Raw genomic sequence first — 19,680 nt, 5'->3', positions numbered from 1 at the left:
TCCCCCACTGTGGGTCCCAGTCAACGTGGGAAGATGCTGCCATCAACTTTCTCCTCTAGGATGGTCTCCACGCGCCTCCTCTGTGGGTGAGAGGGGCTGGGGCCAGGTGTGCGGGGAGGCGGGCGCCCCCCTCCCCCTTCCCGGGCCTGTGGGCACCTCTTGACGGTCCAAGGGGTCCGGGATTCGCGTTGGCTTCAGCTGCGGCGGCAGGAACAGCTCCAGCCGGATGGCGGCGCGCGCGGACTTCTGCTGCAGGATGAGGAGCGAGATCTCCTCCGCCTGCGGGTCGCGGGGTGCGGGTCGGGGGTGTTTCTGAGTCTACGGGTTGTTGTGTCTGGCTCCGCCCGCCCCCTCCTGCGGGGCGCCCGGGCCGGTCCCGCCCGCCGTTTGACCCATCCCCACACACTCCTTTCCTCAGCGGACCGGGGCCGGTCTCCCCACTCCGTCTGCCCCGCAACCTTGCCGCCTGCGCGCCCCTTCCTTCCGGCCCCCGGCCTCACCCGCATGCGGATGTAGCGCAGCCGCAGGGCACGGATGCGTCCTCGGGCCTCGGCTGCCTTGAGGACGCCGAGGAGCAGGTCCTGGCGCACCGCGGGCGGCTCCAGCGACTGCGTCCACGCGCGCGGGTCGGGCATGCGGTACCCGAGCTCCACCGACTCGCGGGGGAAGATGGAGGCGGCCGTGCCCACGTCCTCAAGCAGGTCCCCGAAGAGCAGGTGGCGGCGACGCTGCGGGGGGCGCATGGCCGCCAGTCCCTCCAGCGATAGGGCCCAACCCCGCGCGGGGGGCTCCGCGGCGGGCGGCCCCTTGGCTCGCTCCTCACGGGACCCCTTTCCTGTTCGCTCCCGCGGGCCCCTGCGCGCAGCCTCCTTCCCCGCTGGCGACGGCATCCTGGGCCCTGCCGAGGGAAGAGTGAGTCCCATTGGTCACCTACCAGCCCCTCTGGCCTGGCCGCTCTAGATTCCAGGGCTTTAGGTCCTGCTCCTCCAGCCTCTGCGCCTTTTTTTTTTCTTTAAGATTTATATCTACGTATTTGAGGGCGGGGGAGGGGGGGACGAAGAGCAAAGAGAGAGATTAAGCAGATTCCCACGCTGAGCGGGAAGCCCCTCGCCCATCAATCTCGACTTCAGCAGAAACCAAGAGTCGGTTAACCGACCGCACCACCCAGGCGCCCCCAGCCTCTGCACCTTTGGGCGAGCCTAGCGCACGTCCTATTTATCCTTGCAGTCAGCCAGAAATTTCTGATTCACTTAGTTTCAGGAAATTCCCTTCCTGCCCACGGGCTGTTTCTTTATCCGCTGAGAAAATCCTGAGACCCCTGAGTTGACCTCTGGCCCTACGCAGGGATGGAGACCATGTTAGACTGATCTGGGTGACACTTTGTAGACCCTTCCCCACAATTCTGGGACCCTTGATGTGCCCCAGTCCCCCATGTCTGTAGTTACCAGTCCCTCAGCAAACCCCCACCCCACTGGAACCCCAGGGCTGCTCTAGTCTGCCAGCCCCGGCCTAGGCACATCTGTCTTAGTGTTAGGGGCTGGAGACGGAGAGGGTGGGCAGAGATGTGTGTGTGTGTGGGGGTCAGTCTGTGTGTCTGTGGGAGGTCCCACATGTGTGCCAGGGACTCTGAAAGCAGAATGGACAGCTGGCTTGCTGCCCAAGGTGGGGTGGGGTGGTGATGGTGGGAGGGCCCTGTGCTACTAGCCTGTCCCCTGCTGGGTCTAGAAGGAGGAGGGGAGAGCAGAGCCCAGGGTGGTGATAGACCAGTTAGGGCCCACAAGTGGGGAGAGAGAAATGCCCCTAGGGTCCTGGCTCAGCCTGCGGGCTCTTTCCTAGCCCACAGCACCTCAGGCCCCAGACCCTGGGCCACATCCTGGCCCACTGTGGATGGGAGGCAGAGCCACAAAGTGCATCTGCTGGTGGCCAGCTCGCTTCCCCACCCCATTCTTAGCTACAGCGGTGGAGGGCCTGGCCCTCCTCCCCCTTCCACGTCCCGCTTCCCTACACCCCATACTTTCTGCTTTCTAGGGTCTGAGCCTCCAACTGAGCCCTGACTCACTGGGGCTTGTAGACGCGGTTGCCTGGCAACCAGGAGTTCCGAGGCCCCCACCCCCACCACCACGGTGGGACGGGAAAGCAGGGCTGTCCCTGGGGAGGAGGGGCCTGAGCAGAGCAGGGGGGAAGTGGGGGTGGGGGTGGGTGGTGGTGCTTGGGGGGTGGGGGTGGGGGTGGGGGGTGGGGGTGGGGGGTCGGGGGGGTGGGGGGTGGGGGTGGTGGGGTGTTGGGGGTGGTGGGGGGTGGTGGGGGGTGGTGTGGTGGGGGGTGGTGGGGGTGGGGGTGGTGGGGGTGGTGGGGGTGGTGGGGTGGGGGTGGGGTGGGTGGGTGGGGGGTGGGGGTGGTGGGGGTGGGGGGGTGGGGGTGGGGGTGGGGGTGGGTGTGGGGGTGGGTGGGGGGGTGGGGGTGGGGGTGGGGGTGGTGCTTGGCGGGTGGGGGTGGGGGGGTGGTGCTTGGGGGGTGGGGGTGGGGGGTGGTGCTTGGAGGGTGCCTCAATTCAAGGGGTGAAATGCCCGAGGTTGTCCTGGCCCCTTCCGGGCTGGAGGAGGTGACTGCCAGTTTTTCCAGCCCGGGTGCCCTTTCTTTCCTTCCTCCGGCCCCAAATGCACTCTTTTGGGGTCTGTGAGCCCAGCTTCCTGGCTGGAGAGGTCTTTGGGGGGCTAGTTTTGGGAGCAGAGGGCACAGCTTATGAGACCTTCCTGTCTGATATGTTTTCCCTGATGCATCACCCAAAAGGGCTCCCACAGCTGCTGTTGTTCACAGGAAAGGGAAACTGGGGTAGGGCTCAGGATCCTCACCTCTTCCAGGGCAAGTCTGGGGTCTCGGTGGTCCTGCATGATCCCAGAGCCACGTTTGCTGAACCCCAAATTTCTGGGTCCTGGGACTTAGATTTCTGTGATCTATTTGTGTATTTGTTAATTTCATACTATTTTATAACCAATTCACTTCTCAATGTATGAATTCTACAACTCACTCATGCAACTCATCAGTTTATCCTAGAATTCATGAATTCGTACGGTCATGCTACAGTTCACATTAGGCCAAAGTTAGTGCATTAAGTCCATAATCGTGAATGCATGGGTGACTTCCATGGTGCCTACACAACTGTCCCCTTCATTCATGGATGTGTGCCAAGGGCTTGGGGGCTTAGGACCTGCTGCCCTGAGGTGGGAACTATCCTGGCTTTGGGGCTGGGGTCTCAGCGGAGGTTCTGGCCTTTGTGCGGGACCTTGTTGATTGTTCACATGGTTTTTGGAAGCTTGCTCTGGCTTCCTGGTGAAAAGGTAAACTATGACTTTGTGCCCCTATATCCCAGAGTCCGCGCCAGCCCCAAGCTGCACAGAACGACTGTCCATCCTTCCAGCCCCCAAGCCTTGGCACAAGCCCCTGTGTGCTGCCTGTTCCTGCCCAGCATGGGCCTTTGGGGTGTGGCCTGGGCCTTGGGATTCAGCACAGACCTTGGGGCTTGTTGAAGACAAAGGTCTCTGGGATCCAGAAGCAGTGAGGGCTTAGGGGGGGGTCCGACCTAACAGGCATCCTCCTCCAGGCAGGCCTCCTGGATACATATAGCCCAGGGAGGGGCTGCTTCTGGCTCAGCTCTGTGCTCCCACACTGGTGAGTTCTGGGAGACAGGGGTCTGGGCTCTTCTCTCAGCTTCCCTGGTCTGGGCCAGGAGGGCTCGCAGAAGGGGAGACGGGGGTCTGGGTTCTCCTCTCGGCTTCCCTGGTCCGGGCCAGGGGAATTGCTTGCTGGCTCCTGGCAGTGGAGTGGGTTTTAGAGGGCAAGTGGGGTCATGCTTTCCTGGAAGAAGGGACTTGTAACTTTCCCTCTGTTTTTGTAGGATGGAAAAATTTTGGTAGCCTTCCTCCCAAATCCTCCGAGGGCTTGGTGCCCACACAGCTCACATCCCTGAAAGTAGTTTCTTCCAGCTTCTCCCCACACCTTGTGGTTCTCTGGGGGGATGGGGGAGGTGCTTCCTGTGTGTCTGGGGCCCAGCACCTGGGAGAGACCACCAGGGAGGTGTCTTCCATCTATTTCTGTGTCCAGGATTCATGTGTTTTTCAAGGGGTGATGGAAATGCTGAGATCTAAAAGCATGTTGGTTGGCTCCAAAGCCTGAAAATAAAACCCCAAAATAAAATTCAAAGCTTTATTAAATGACTACAGAATTTAACATTATATTGAAAATCCACACAAAACTCAATTCTCCTGTTGTCTTTTATAACTATGATACGGTTAAAATCACACAAACTAATTTATTATGATGAAACTCAGAATCGTTAAAATCATTTCACTTTTTAACAGCACAAATGGGCTAACCTGCCCCAGAGCGGCTGTTCTGTGTGAGGCTTCCGGTGACTGTATGGGGACCCCTGAGCCCAGCCCAGGGAAGCAAGCCGACGGAAGGGAGCAGACAGCATGCCTGCCTGGGTCTGTGAGTGCTGGCGTTTCTGGGCTCTGGCTCACTGGGCAAGAGTAAAGTGCATCCGCCCCGCTTTGTGGGTGTAATTCTCTCCGGGACCAGGTCCTGCCCCAAATGCCATGACTCCTGAGCGCAGCCAGGCAGCTCTAGCCACGGTTTGTGGACACGAATTCTGTGCTCATTCACGGGAGCTGCGTGTCTTGGGCTGTCCCTGGTTTCCCTGTGATGTGGGAAACAAAGGCCAAAGAAAAATTAAACGTCCTACTACTTACAGCCCACTGACAAGTCCTTGAAACAGGCAGACCTTCCTCTGGGAACTCAGCTGCCTGGATGTGGGCATTTTGCTGAGGGCAAAAGGCAATCTTAGCTCGGCCCCCAGGATCCTGGGAGTCTACTTTTTTTTTTTTTTTTTTTTGAGAGAAAGAGAGGGTGTGCAAGCAGGGTGGGTGGGGGTGGCAGGGAGGGGTAGAGGGGGAGGGAGAGAAGAGGGTCCCAAGCAGGCTCCCCACTCAGCAGGGAGCTGGACGTGGGGCTCGATCTCATGACACTGAGATCATGACCTGAGCTGAAATCAAGAGTCGGTCGCTTCACCAACTGAGCCACCCAGGCGCCCCTGAGGTCTACTTTAAACATATGGAAATTCCCTTGGAAAGTTCCTTTCTCTCTACCCCCAAGATGTACGTTGGCAATCATCCCCCGAGCATATGACCCACCGATATACATCTCGGAAGGGTCTCATGACTGAGGGTTTACAAGTCAGTAATAAATGACCCTTTCCTAACGATAGCTACCCCCTCAAGGTCCTGGAAACCTTGCATCCAAAATACCTTGGAGGCTTGTGTGTCCCCACCCTCCTCCCAACTTCAAAGTGTATAATCAACGGCTCCTCACAGGCCCGGTGCAGCTGTTTGTGCCCACGGGTCCTGTCCCCGTGCTTTAATAAACACACCTTTCTCGATTGAAGATGTCTTAAGAATTCTTTCTTGGCTGTCGTCTCCAAACCCCCACATTTCCACATCACCTGTGTGTTTTGTTTTGCCTGCATGTGACATGTGTTTGAGGGTGTCCTGCTGGGACACAAATGCTCTCTCGCATAATGAGTCCCCTGCTGTCCTGTGTGTGACACATATGTTCTGGGTCTTACTCTGGCTCCTCAAGGGCCCAGAGAGGCCTGGGTTGTGTCCTCTGTGCGGCCAGCTCCCTTTGTGGGAAACGTCACGGTCCAGAGAGTATAGTCAGCCTCCCAGGCTGACCACCCACGAGCCAGGTGACCGAGCCTGTCCTTTGGCCAAGACTGTCCCTGTGAGGGGCCAGGGATATGCCTCTGCTGTCCTTTGTGCCAGGCCCACTGGGTGCAATCACATGGGACGTCTTTCCAGACCAGCCTCACGCCCCCCACCCCCGCTTTTCCTAGTCTGTGCCTGAGCGGGGAGGCCACTGAAGGCCACCGTGGAATGCAGCTCTGTAGGCTCCTGAGTGGGCAGGTGGGCACAGGCAGCTGGGGCACGAGGGACTGGACTTGGCTGCTCAGACCTTGGTGAGCCCAGCGAGGGGAGGCTGCAGGAGGGCAAGCCTCCTTGGGCTCCTGTCCCTGCTGGTCAGCAGGGTCCTGCTTCAAGCTCTGCCAGCTGGAGAGTGTGGTGCGCATGTGTGCCTCCTGGCAGTCTGAAGGCCTTGATCTGTGTGTCTGCCCGTGCTCTCCTGTCTATCGTGTCTCGAGTGCATGCTGGTGTGGGCTCATGCGTGTGTGGCCCATGTGTTTGTGCCTGCGAGTGTGTGCATTTCTGAGCATACACCCATGCTTGTGTGTTCACTCGTGTGTCTATTTGGGCACCTTTGTGTGTGTTCGCAGGCGTGTGAAGCTGTGTGTGTCTGCGTGTCCCGAGTGAGTGTCTCTGTGGTCGTGCCCTGTATCTCCATACTGTCCCTGAATCAGCGGCAGTGAAGATACAGAGGTAAGTCCTGGGGGAGATCTTGGGATGCTGAGTCCTAGGGCATCTGCCTGCTCTGTCCTCTCCTGATTTGCCAGGTATCCTAGCAACGCTGCTGCCAGTCGCCTAGCAACCAGGTCCCCATGCTTGGAGACGGGTGCTCCAAGCAGGGTCTGGGCTATGTGAGTAGAGCCTGTGCAGGAAGAAGGACCCCATGACTTCGAGGCTGATGACTCCCCTCAGGGGTCACCCCCATGGCATGTGACCCCAGTGCTGGGAAGGAGGCTGCTCCACGGGAGGTGTTTAGCTGCATAGGTTCTGGGGGCCCAGGCTGTGAGGGAGTGATGCTCAGATGTTGCTCTGGGACCCAGCTGTGGCAGAGACACCTTTGGTGTGCCTCAAAGTGGCAGATGGATCTGGGTTTGAGCCTGTCTCTGCCACTTCGACAGGCGGCTTCACAATGTTGGGGCTTAATGCTCTTGTCTGCACAGAGGTGATGCTGATGGCAGTGACCTGGTGTGGTGGGGACGGATGAGTGTGTGTTCATGATGGGCGTGTGGGGCACGCAGCAGGCACACAGCAGTGCACGGTGGGGTCAAGACATCCTGCCTGTGCACAAGGCTCTGATCCACTTAGGCCTGGCCAGGCAGGGGCACTGCTGTGTACCCACCCACCTATTGGCCTGCCGCAGCTCAGTTCCCCTGGGAGACCAGCTGAGGGTGCCGTTTTGGGCACAGAATGCCAACCGAGGCTGGTCTGAGTCGCCCGAGGCAGTGTCTCCGTGTGTTAGATGAGGCCCCACCTCTGCGTCCCAGTCTATGCATCTTGCCTCTGTCCCATGTTGGTGTGTGTGTCCTTGTGTGTATGTCTGTCCCTTGACTCAGTTCCTGTGTTCATCTGCGTCCCTGCGTCTGTGTGTGGGAGCCTGTCTCTGTTGTTCATCTCTAAGTGTGTGCCCTGGTCCTTGGTTCTGTCCACAGGACATCCAGTGTGGGGCCTGGCCACCCCCCTTCCCTGTGGCCCCCTCCTCCAGCCTGCGCGGCCCCTCCTCCTCGGGAGCGGCAGTCTCCACCCCATCCCCCGGCTCCGCTAGGCTGCCACGTCTGGTCTGGCAGCGACTGGCAAGCAGCCGCTCCACGCTCCTGCGGCAGCCCCATGCAGATCGGCTGCTGAGGCGGCAGTGGGACCCCCGCCCTGCTCCGCCGGCGCTGAGGGTTACGGTCTCCACAGCCTCGGCTCCCACGGAGGTTGCCACGGTAAGGCCTAAGCTGCGGGGGGTCGGGGGTCGGGGGTCGGCTCTGGACAGACTGCAGCCCTCAGGCAGGACTGGGGAGGGGCAGGAGGAAGTCGTGTGCTTGGTCAGCCTGTGTCCTGCGTCCCAGGGGTTTCTGGGTGTGTCTCCGTCCCTTTTGTGCCTGTGTGCGCATGAGGCCAGGTTTGGACATGTCTGTGGGCGGTGTGCGCACATGGATGGCCGTGTGTCCATGAGTCCCTGTGGGTGGACACGTGTCTCGGTGTGTAACTGCATAACTACGTCCGCACGTCCCTGGGGGGAGTCTGAAGCCGAACGAGACCGTGTCCTTGTCTGCACACACGCCTCTACATGTGTCCCTGTCTGTGCATACGTGTCTGCTTGTCTCCATTGTTTCTGTGTGTGCCTCCGTGTCTATGGCTGTCGGGGGGGTCCACGTGCCTGGTGGGCCGCACACACTGTGCTTGGAGGCCTCCAAGCTGGGCGGGTGTCGGGGGCTGTGGTCATGTGTTCCTGTTCTCTCCCAGGTACCAGGTGGCTTTACACACAGGGAGGTGGCATGGAGTCCCTCTTCCCTGCCCCGTTCTGGGAGGCCCTCTACAGCAGCCACCTGCAGGGCAACCTGTCCCTCCTGAGCCCCAACCACAGCCTGCTGCCCCCCGACCTGCTGCTCAATGCCAGCCACAGCGCCTTTCTGCCCCTCGGGCTCAAGGTCACCATCGTGGGGCTTTACCTGGCCGTCTGCATCGGGGGACTGCTGGGGAACTGCCTCGTCATGTACGTCATCCTCAGGTAGGCTGCCGAGGGGAAGCAGGCGGGGCTGTTTGGGGGCCTGGCACGCAGAGATCTCACACTTGGCCCATTCAGTGTCTGCTCACCCTGTCGGGCAGCGTCAGGGTCAGGGTCAGTCCTGAGGCCCTGGATGCTCACGTCTTCATGGTTGGGGCACCTGACGAGGGGGGGAGGGAGAGGAAAGGATCCGCCCTGCTCACCATGGTCCTGGCAGTGGGGAGGAGGGAGGGTGCAGCCGTGTCCCAGGTGGAACATCACCCTGACTCCTGACAGGTAACCCTCCCTGATCCGAGCTGTGGGCCCAGCTCCTTGCGGAGCCACCGTGTGAGCATCTCACGGATCTCACAGTGACCCTGAGATGCAGCTCTCGTCCTGTTCCAGGGCGCTTGCTGGGCTGGTGCCCAAATCCCCTTCCCTTCGGCTCCAGGGCTCCATCGTCACTGCTGGGGTCTGGGCTGACTCCAGCATCTGCTGGTGCTCAGACTGGGAAAGCCTGTGGAATCAGGAGGGGTGGCCAGACTGCCCGATGGGGGACATCGTAGGGGAACAGCATGGGGACAGTGCGAGGATGTGCATGAGTTATGTGTGTGTTCATGTGTACATACAGGTACAAGCATGGACACACACGTGCGCACACCGATGTGTGAATGCACACACGTGGGTGGGCACACAACTGTTAGTGCACACACATGTATGTGCGAGAGTGCGCACATATGAGTTAGCGTGCTGCATGGTGTACATGTGTGCACACACGTGTACCTTAAAGCCGGACACGCATATATGAGCACGTTCACATGTACATACGGGCGTGAGTGTGCACATGTATGCGTGAGTGCTCGTATGTGTAAAAACCGGTGTGTGTCCGTGTGGGTGTGCACATGGACATGTGCAAGGTGTGTGTGTTGGTGAATATGGTGCACATGCTCACGCAAGGGGCCAGGAAGAACGGCTGTCCGTCCCCAGGGCTGACCCCGGGGGCTGGACTCATGCCCCTCTGTGCCTGGAGGGTGTGTGTGGCTGACAAGTGCCCCAACCTGTGGTGGTCTTGTTCACTCTTCCCGTCGTCACGGCTTCTGTGCATCTCTCCTCTGCCCTGGGGCATCCAGACTCAGAGCCACGTCCTGATGAGAGCAAACAGGGAAGGTCCCCAGAGAGACTGACGTGCGGGGTACGTATTCTGAGCCTGTGGACTGGGGTCGGCTGCCTCAGGAGTCAGAGACACCGGTTCTAAGCCCCGCCCTTCTTAAGAGATTTTATTTTTTTAGAGCGGTTTTAGGTTAAAAGCAAAATTGAGAGGAAAGGACAGAGATTTCCCACATACCCTCTGTCCCCCCACATGCATAGTCTCCCCTGTTACCAACATCCCCACTAGAATAGTGCATTTTATAATTAATTACAACTCAGTTTTACAGCCGACCCTACACTGACACATCCTATCACACAAGGTCCATAGCTGACACTATGGTTCACTCTTGGTGTACGTTCTATGGGTTCTGACAAATACGAAACGCCGTGTGTCCCCCATTTAGTCTCACACAGAACAGTCTCGCTGCCCTGCGAACGCTCTGTGCTCTGCCTGCTCAACCCTCCTCACCCCCCAGCCCCGACAGCCGCTGATCTTTGCACTGTCTCCATAGTTCTGCCTTTTCCAGAATGTCATGCAGCTGGAACCGTACAGTGTGTAGCTTTCTGAGATTGGCTTCTCTCACTTAGCGGTATATATTTAAGGTTCCTCCGTGTCCTTTCACGGCTTAATAGCTCATTTTTTAAAAAGGTTTTTAAAAATTTATTCATGAGAGAGAGAGAGAGAGGGAGAGAGAACACGAGTGGAGGGGGGAGGGACAGAGGGAGAGGGAGAAGCAGACTCCCCGCTGAGCAGGGAGCCCAATGTGGGGCTTGATCCCAGGACCCCGGGATCATGACCTGAGCCGAAGGCAGACGCTTAACCAACTGAGCCACCCAGGCACCCCCAATAGCTCATTTCATCACTGAATAATATTCAACTTTCTGGATCTACCACAGTTTACTAATCCATCACTTCTGAAGGACGTCTTGGTTGCTTCCAAGTTTGGGCAATGAATACAGCTGCTGTAAACCTCTCTATGTAGGTTTTTATGCAGATACAAGTTTTCAACTCCTTTGGGTAAATATCCAGGCGTGTGATTGCTGGATTGTATGTAAGAGCGTGTTTAGCTTGGTAAGAAACCACCAGCCTGTCTTCCAAAGTGGCTGCGCCAGTTTGCATTCCCACCGGCAACCAGTGAGAGTTCCTGCTGCCCCACACACTCACCAGGCTTTGGGGTCCGTGTTCTGGACGTGGCCCGTTCTAAGAGGTGTGTAGTAGTATCTTGCTGTTGTTCTAACTGGTGATGTATCTGTTACAGTCTTTGGCCCTTTTTTTTTTTTTTTGAGAGAGAGAGAGAGAGAGAGAGGGAGAGAAAATCTCAAGCAGACTCCCCGCTGAGCATGGCGCCCAAGGTGGGTCTTGATTCCAGGACCCTGAGCTCATGACCTGAGCCGAAACCAAGAGTTAGACTTCCACTGATGGAGCAACCAGGTGCCCCAGGTTGTCTGTTTTCTTATCGTTGAGTTTTAAGAGTTCTTTGTATATTCTTGACAGCAGTCCTGTATCAGATGTGTCTTTGGCAAGTCTTTCCTCCTGTCTGTGGCTCGTCTTTAGTTCTCTTGATCCTCTCTGCGTTTTCACCAGCTCTTTTCAAGACCATTTAGATCCTCTGAGCCTACGTGTCCTTCTGCATAGAGTGGGGGATCAAAATAGCATTTTTGAAATCTTAAATGAGATAAAATCCATGTGAAGAGCTTGGCACAGGTGTCTGTTCTTTGGTCATCATGAAGGCCTGCTTGTGCTTATTCCTAATCCCTCTCTAAGACACAGAACTGACCCCAGGTTCCTTTATGGCAGCTTAACTGACACGGAACATTGTCATCTCTGGTGTTGCCGCTGCCAACACTATCACCACCCCATTACTACTCCCACCTCTACTACCTCCATCATCACTACGACCATCACTGTTGTCTCCACCACCGCCACCACAATTACCACCTCCACCACCGCCACCACAATTACCACCTCCACCACCGCCACCACAATTACCACCTCCACCACCGCCACCACAATTGCCACCTCCACCACCGCCACCACAATTGCCACCTCCACCACCGCCACCACAATTGCCACCTCCACCACCGCCACCACAATTGCCACCTCCACCACCGCCACCACAATTGCCACCTCCACCACCGCCACCACAATTGCCACCTCCACCACCGCCACCACAATTGCCACCTCCACCACCGCCACCACAATTGCCACCTCCACCACCGCCACCACAATTGCCACCTCCACCACCGCCACCACAATTGCCACCTCCACCACCGCCACCACAATTGCCACCTCCACCACCGCCACCACAATTGCCACCTCCACCACCGCCACCACAATTGCCACCTCCACCACCGCCACCACAATTGCCACCTCCACCACCGCCACCACAATTGCCACCTCCACCACCGCCACCACAATTGCCACCTCCACCACCGCCACCACAATTGCCACCTCCACCACCGCCACCACAATTGCCACCTCCACCACCGCCACCACAATTGCCACCTCCACCACCGCCACCACAATTGCCACCTCCACCACCGCCACCACAATTGCCACCTCCACCACCGCCACCACAATTGCCACCTCCACCACCGCCACCACAATTGCCACCTCCACCACCGCCACCACAATTGCCACCTCCACCACCGCCACCACAATTGCCACCTCTACCACCGCCACCACAATTGCCACCTCTACCACCGCCACCACAATTGCCACCTCTACCACCACCATAATTACCACCTCCACCACCGCCACCACAATTACCACCTCCACCACCGCCACCACAATTGCCACCTCTACCACCGCCACAATTACCACCTCCACCACCGCCACCACAATTGCCACCTCCACCACCGCCACCACAATTGCCACCTCTACCACCGCCACCACAATTGCCACCTCCACCACCGCCACCACAATTACCACCTCCACCACCGCCACCACAATTGCCACCTCCACCACCGCCACCACAATTGCCACCTCCACCACCGCCACCACAATTGCCACCTCCACCACCGCCACCACAATTGCCACCTCCACCACCGCCACCACAATTGCCACCTCCACCACCGCCACCACAATTGCCACCTCCACCACCGCCACCACAATTGCCACCTCCACCACCGCCACCACAATTGCCACCTCCACCACCGCCACCACAATTGCCACCTCCACCACCGCCACCACAATTGCCACCTCCACCACCGCCACCACAATTGCCACCTCCACCACCGCCACCACAATTGCCACCTCCACCACCGCCACCACAATTGCCACCTCCACCACCGCCACCACAATTGCCACCTCCACCACCGCCACCACAATTGCCACCTCCACCACCGCCACCACAATTGCCACCTCCACCACCGCCACCACAATTGCCACCTCCACCACCGCCACCACAATTGCCACCTCCACCACCGCCACCACAATTGCCACCTCCACCACCGCCACCACAATTACCACCTCCACCACCGCCACCACAATTGCCACCTCCACCACCGCCACCACAATTGCCACCTCTACCACCGCCACCACAATTACCACCTCTACCACCACCATAATTACCACCTCTACCACCGCCACCACAATTACCACCTCCACCACCGCCACCACAATTACCACCTCTACCACCGCCACCACAATTACCACCTCTACCACCACCATCACAATTACCACCTCTACCACCGCCACCACAATTACCACCTCTACCACCGCCACCACAATTACCTCTACCACCGCCACCACAATTACCACCTCTACCACCACCATCACAATTACCACCTCTACCACCGCCACCACAATTACCACCTCTACCACCGCCACCATAATTACCACCTCCACCACCGCCACCACAATTACCACCTCCACCACCGCCACCACAATTGCCACCTCCACCACCGCCACCACAATTGCCACCTCTACCACCGCCACCACAATTACCACCTCTACCACCGCCACCACAATTACCACCTCTACCACCGCCACCACAATTACCACCTCTACCACCGCCACCACAATTACCACCTCCACCACCGCCATCACAATTACCACCTCCACCACCGCCACCACAATTACCACCTCCACCACCGCCACCACAATTACCACCTCCACCACCGCCACCACAATTACCACCTCCACCACCGCCACCACAATTACCACCTCTACCACCGCCACCACAATTACCACCTCCACCACCGCCACCACAATTACCACCTCCACCACCGCCACCACAATTACCACCTCCACCACCGCCACCACAATTACCACCTCCACCACCGCCACCACAATTACCACCTCTACCACCGCCATAATTACCACCTCTACCACCGCCACCACAATTACCACCTCTACCACCGCCACCACAATTACCACCTCTACCACCGCCATAATTACCACCTCTACCACCGCCACCACAATTACCACCTCTACCACCGCCACCACAATTACCACCTCTACCACCATCACAATTACCACCTCTACCACCACCATCACAATTACCACCTCTACCACCGCCACCACAATTACCACCTCTACCACCACCATAATTACCACCTCTACCACCGCCACCACAATTACCACCTCTACCACCGCCACCACAATTACCACTTCTACCACCGCCACCACAATTACCACCTCTACCACCACCATAATTACCACCTCTACCACCGCCACCACAATTACCACCTCTACCACCGCCACCACAATTACCACCTCTACCACCGCCACCACAATTACCACCTCTACCACCGCCATCACAATTACCACCTCTACCACCGCCATCACAATTACCACCTCTACCACCGCCACCACAATTACCACCTCTACCACCGCCATCACAATTACCACCTCTACCACCGCCATCACAATTACCACCTCTACCATCACCACCATAATTACCATCTCCACCACCACCATCACCACTATCATAACTATTAATTCATTCAACAAATATTTATGAAGTAGCCATAATGTCCTCAGATCTGTTCCTTGGATACAACCAAACCTCATTAGCACCTCTCCCATTCCTGTCACCATTTCCTGTCTCTATCACCAGACCACAACATGGACTGGGATGGCCGTTGTTGTGTTCTTACAGACTTTGGAGCCCTTAGAAACCTCTAGTATCTGTAGGGCCAACCTTGTAGTCCGTGAAGGGTCTTCAGGAGACTTGAAAGGGAGGGAGGAGGACAGGTTCTTTTTCTTATGATTCCTACCCTTTTGTTCCCATGTGGAGTCAGGTGTGTGCTCTGCTACCCTACACACCCAACTTTTCCAAAGACCAGACTTTGGGTTTGGAACACTTTTGTGTGTGCCAGAAGCCCCCAGGCTCCCTGCCCTTGTTCTTGGCCCAGGAACCTGCATTTTAACAAGGGGCTCAGACTGGGTGCTCCTCGTGGTGGCAATAAGAAGGGCCCTGGGCCTTTGCTGCTAGATCCAGCCAGGGGGACTGGATGAAGCCTTCCTTCTCCTTGTGCTCTCCGCAGACACACCAAGATGAAGACAGCTACCAACATTTACATCTTTAACCTGGCCCTGGCAGACACTTTGGTGCTGCTGACCCTGCCCTTCCAGGGCACAGACGTCCTCTTGGGTTTCTGGCCGTTTGGAAATGCCCTGTGCAAGACAGTCATTGCCATCGACTATTACAACATGTTCACCAGCACCTTCACACTGACTGCCATGAGTGTGGACCGCTATGTAGCCATCTGCCACCCCATCCGTGCTCTCGATGTCCGGACGTCCAGCAAGGCCCAGGCTGTCAACGTGGCCATCTGGGCTCTGGCGTCTGTCGTCGGCGTTCCTGTTGCCATCATGGGCTCGGCACAGGTCGAGGATGAAGGTCAGTGGGGTGGCCCCCCTTCCCCAGTGCTGTTGTCTCCTGGATCCCAGAGGGTCCCTCCTGGTTTACCCACCCTGACCCTGCTTTTCTCCCCGCAGAGATTGAGTGTCTGGTGGAGATCCCCACCCCACAGGACTACTGGGGCCCCGTGTTTGCCATCTGCATCTTCCTCTTCTCCTTCATCATTCCCGTGCTCATCATCTCCATCTGCTATAGCCTCATGATCCGGCGGCTGCGTGGTGTCCGCCTGCTCTCTGGCTCCCGAGAGAAGGACCGGAACTTGCGGCGCATCACGCGGCTGGTGCTGGTGGTGGTGGCAGTGTTTGTGGGCTGCTGGACGCCCGTGCAGGTCTTTGTGCTGGTCCAAGGGCTGGGTGTTCAGCCGGGCAGCGAGACTGCTGTGGCTGTCCTGCGCTTCTGCACAGCCCTTGGCTATGTCAACAGCTGCCTCAACCCCATCCTCTACGCCTTCTTGGACGAGAATTTCAAGGCCTGCTTCCGAAAGTTCTGCTGTGCTCCTGCCCTGCGCCGGGAGATGCAGGTGTCTGACCGCGTGCGCAGCATTGCCAAGGATGTGGCCCTTGCCTGCAAGACCTCTGAGACAGTACCACGGCCCGCATGACTAGGCGTGGACCTGCCCATGGTGCCTGTCAGCCCGCAGAGCCCGTCAACACCCAACACGGAGCTCACCCAGGTCACTGCTCTCTAGGCTGACACCCAACCTGAGTCCTGAGCATTGTCAGACTCGTGGACTTCACTGTGGCCCCAGAGGGCCTGGTGACATCATGGGACAGGTCAGACTAAAGCTGCCCTCCTAGTGCGGAGCAGAGAGGGGACACCCACCAGTGAATGTGCCTGGCCAGAGCCCACGCCAACACCTTTACCCATCATGGACTCTTCTGGCCTCTCCCCTGCTGCACCCTGCGTGCTCTTGGTATGCACATACCTGGAGGTGTGACAGCAGTGTGTCAGTCCCGCACCCTTGTGCCATGTGCTCTCTGCATGGAGCCCTACAGCCCCTCCTTGGGGCAGCTGGATGAGCTTGGAGCTGCCTGGAGAGCTGGCAGGCATCTGTGGGAGTGGGGCTTGGAGCTGCTGATTCGGACTTGCCTGCGCCCCAACTGCTGTCACGTCCTCGTCTCCTGCTCCCACTTTTCTCAGAGAGGCTTTTCACTCCAGAAGCACGAAGAGCTATCAGCCACAGATGTGGCTGTCCAGATGTGCAGAGGTGGCTCAGAAGGACGGTGGGCTGCTTGATCACCTCAGGCCACTCTGTCATTCTTGAAACAGCCCTGCATGCCTGGTCTTGGCTGCGCAGTGCTGGGGGCGCTCTGCCGTGCTCTGTCTAGGGGTCCGTGGGGCCTCCTTGACTCTCTTGAAATCGGAGGTCAGCAGCTACGCAGCTGGCCAGGCCCTGCGCCTGTCTGGGTCCTGGTGGACTTGGAAGAGGATGGGTTCTGCTCTGCCTCTCCAGTGACTGAGCTGGCTTCATTTACAAGCCTCCAGGTGTCTGCGGGGGAGGCCTGAGCTTCCTGTTACCAGGATTTGTCCGAAATGGTGCCACATCAGGGTGGCTTCACACGCAGCGCTGGTACAAGGGGTGGGGCTCAACAGGGCCTCCTTGAGCCAAGTGTGAGAACTCTCCGGTGTGGGAACACTGTGTGGGGGAGAGGGTCTCCCTGCTGTGGTCACCGGAGAAGCACCCTCCCCGGTCTGCAGATGGAAGCTGCAGTCTGGTGGCCTTGCAAACACTGTTTCCTGCAGATAAACTACTGAAATACTCGCCACACTGAAAGACTACTCTGCCTCTGCCTGTGAGCTGGGCCACAGACCTCAGCCAGGTGGCCTCAGGCACCTGCAAAGAATAGGAAGCACTGATTTTGGGCTGGCTTCTGCCGCAGGGAGCCTGGGTTCTGGGGGGTCGTTCCTGGGAAGGACGGAGCTGTGCTGCCTGCCCTGGGAGGCTCGGGGGACGGCAGCTGCCACAGCCGGGGCATTTCCATGACAAGGCTGAAAGATCTGTGCTCTGTGCTAGTGTCACACGTACCTTCATGTATTTATGCATGCGACAAGTGTGATTTCCCTACATGTAACCACCCCTGACCCTGCCTCCAGGGGTCACTGGGGGCCAGAATAAATCCCTGCCCACTGAGCAGGTGTTTCTGACTCTCGTGTGATTTCCCTACATGTAACCAACCCTGACCCTGCCTCCAGGGGTCACTGGGGGCCAGAATAAATCCCTGCCCACTGAGCAGGTGTTTCTGACTCTCGTGGGGTGGGGCCCTTGAGGTCGTGAGTCTTCCCTCATGCTCTGAGCTCCTCACCTGGCCAGGCTCTGCCCTTAGGGGACAGTACCCTTGGAGGGGCATGGTTAGTTCATGATTCCCTGGAGGTCTGTTACCTTTTCTTCAGCACAAATAGCTTCTCCTTGAATAACCAACTGCTGCAACTCCATCCTGCCCCCTGCCGCTGGAGGTTCCCTGTGGATCCAGGGTGCAAGGTGCTCTTCGCCCTGGGTCACACGGTTTTCTCAGACCATTAATCTCAGCACACCCCCTCCCTGTCCCAGCCCCTTTCCCCTTCCTTGAGCGGACCCAAGGGGAGTTTTGATGGAAGATGAGCAGAACAGCTTCCCTTGGTGGCCCTGAGATGTGGACACGCCTCCTGGCTCCTGTGTGGACCCGGTTCTGTCCAGGTTGACCTCCAGGCGGATGACCCTCCCAGAAAGAGGGGCGTCGGAGGGGCAGCCAGGGCGAGCTCGGGGTGAGGTGTCCTGGCACGGGCAGATGGGCCAATGTACAGTTCAATGCAAGTTTTAATGATGGGCACTTCGCTGTTAAAACAAAAACTGAGCATCGGGGCGCCTGGGTGGCACAGCGGTTAGGCGTCTGCCTTCGGCTCAGGGCGTGATCCCGGCATTATGGGATCGAGCCCCACGTCAGGCTCCTCCGCTGGGAGCCTGCTTCTTCCTCTCCCACTCCCCCTGCTTGTGTTCCCTCTCTCGCTGGCTGTCTCTATCTCTGTCAAATAAATAAATAAAATCTTAAAAACAAAACAAAACTGAGCATCAAGGGAAATTTGGGGGCGATGGGCCTACAGCGGCAGGAACATGAAGAGTGCTCAGGTCTTCGTGCGGTTTCGGCGGCGGCGGCGGCGGGGTCCTGGGGGTGCTGACCGTCCTGCGCGTCCAGGGCCAAGCCCGCAGTGAGCACCTGTGCGGAGACGCGGTCGAGGCGCCGCGCCGGCTGGGCTGAGGAGCCTGCGAGCAGCCCGCAGGCCGGCGGAAGCGGGTCGCAACCCTCGCTCTGCAGGACTGCGCCGCGCCCGCCGCCCACCCCCACCGCGTCTCGGACCCGTTTCCTCCCGCCTCTTCCGCCGCCCCGCCTGGGCCCCCCGCCCCGCCGCCTTCCCCTCTGCCCCCACCAACCCCTGAGTTTGGTCAGCTTCCTCTCTGAGCCTGTGCAGAAGACGGCCAAACCTGCCTTGCGGGTTCGTGCGGGAAGGCGGCGGCCGGGGCCGGGGTCGGCGGCCGGGTTGCGCCGACGCGGAGGGTCCTCCGGCCGCTTTGGACTTTGTCCACCAGGGGCGCTGTGACCGCGGGAGCTCCGCGCCGACGTCCGCTCCCGCGGCGGGCTTTGGGCCCCGAGGGGAGGGCCGGGCTCGCCCGCACGGCGAGGAGTCCAGAGCCCTCTCGCCCCACCTATCCCAGGAAGTCACGGTGGAGGGTGCGGAGACAAGCGCGTTGGGGTGGGGGGCGGGTGCTGGCCTTTTCCTGGGGCCCCGCAACTTGCTCGGGCAGGATCTCGGTGGAGATTCACCTCTCCTCGTCTTGGCTGGCCCATGGCCCGCCCGTCCTTGGGGTCTCACCCTTGCACGAGGACCCTCCCTCCCCTCGGATATGTGCGCCACTTGGCTGATCCTGATCGTCCGGCCAAGGTGTTCCCAGCGTTGCTGGGGCCAGGGGCACACCGGGACAGGGTCTCCTATTCTAGCGCCCCTTCCCTCCCCTCCTGTTGCCGCTGCTTCTCAGGAACCGCAGCCCCTGCCCTTTGTTGCTTCTGCGCCCTGTTCACTCATTTGCACCTCGCACCTGTTCACACCTCAGATGGGAACTGACAGTCTCAGCTCCTCTCCTCGAGAAGCTTGCAGGGCAGGGCCCTTGCGGAGGCAGTCATTAGGGCTGCTGCTGGCAGAGGGATGACCGCACTGCAGTGCGACAACAGGACCCAGAATCTTCCAGGGAGAGATGTGGGTG

At 58.5% G+C, this 19,680-nt stretch overlaps 2 protein-coding genes across 2 annotated transcripts; one reads left to right on the top strand and one right to left on the bottom strand.

Annotated features, from left to right (window-relative positions):
• Positions 1-890, bottom strand: LKAAEAR1 (LKAAEAR motif containing 1). The gene is made up of 3 exons (XM_045795474.2): positions 501-890; positions 157-279; positions 1-80 (listed from the first exon to the last, which is right to left on the bottom strand). The coding sequence occupies exons 1-3, from the start codon at positions 888-890 to the stop codon at positions 21-23; spliced, it is 573 nt and encodes a 190-aa protein (XP_045651430.1). The 3' UTR covers positions 1-20.
• Positions 891-8,250: 7,360 nt separating this feature from the next.
• On the top strand, positions 8,251-17,577 carry OPRL1 (opioid related nociceptin receptor 1). The gene is made up of 4 exons (XM_087853931.1): positions 8,251-8,451; positions 8,550-8,562; positions 15,070-15,425; positions 15,524-17,577. Exons 1-4 carry the CDS (start codon positions 8,334-8,336, stop codon positions 16,045-16,047), a joined length of 1,011 nt encoding a protein of 336 aa, XP_087710057.1. The 5' UTR covers positions 8,251-8,333; the 3' UTR covers positions 16,048-17,577.
• The last annotated feature ends 2,103 nt before the right edge of the window (positions 17,578-19,680 follow it).

This window comes from Ursus americanus, chromosome 22, assembly GCF_024610735.1.
Source record: "Ursus americanus isolate L20-20 chromosome 22, mUrsAme1.1.p, whole genome shotgun sequence".
In the NCBI taxonomy this organism is placed as follows: Eukaryota; Metazoa; Chordata; class Mammalia; order Carnivora; family Ursidae; genus Ursus; species Ursus americanus.
This window is presented reverse-complemented; position numbering and strand designations above follow the sequence as displayed.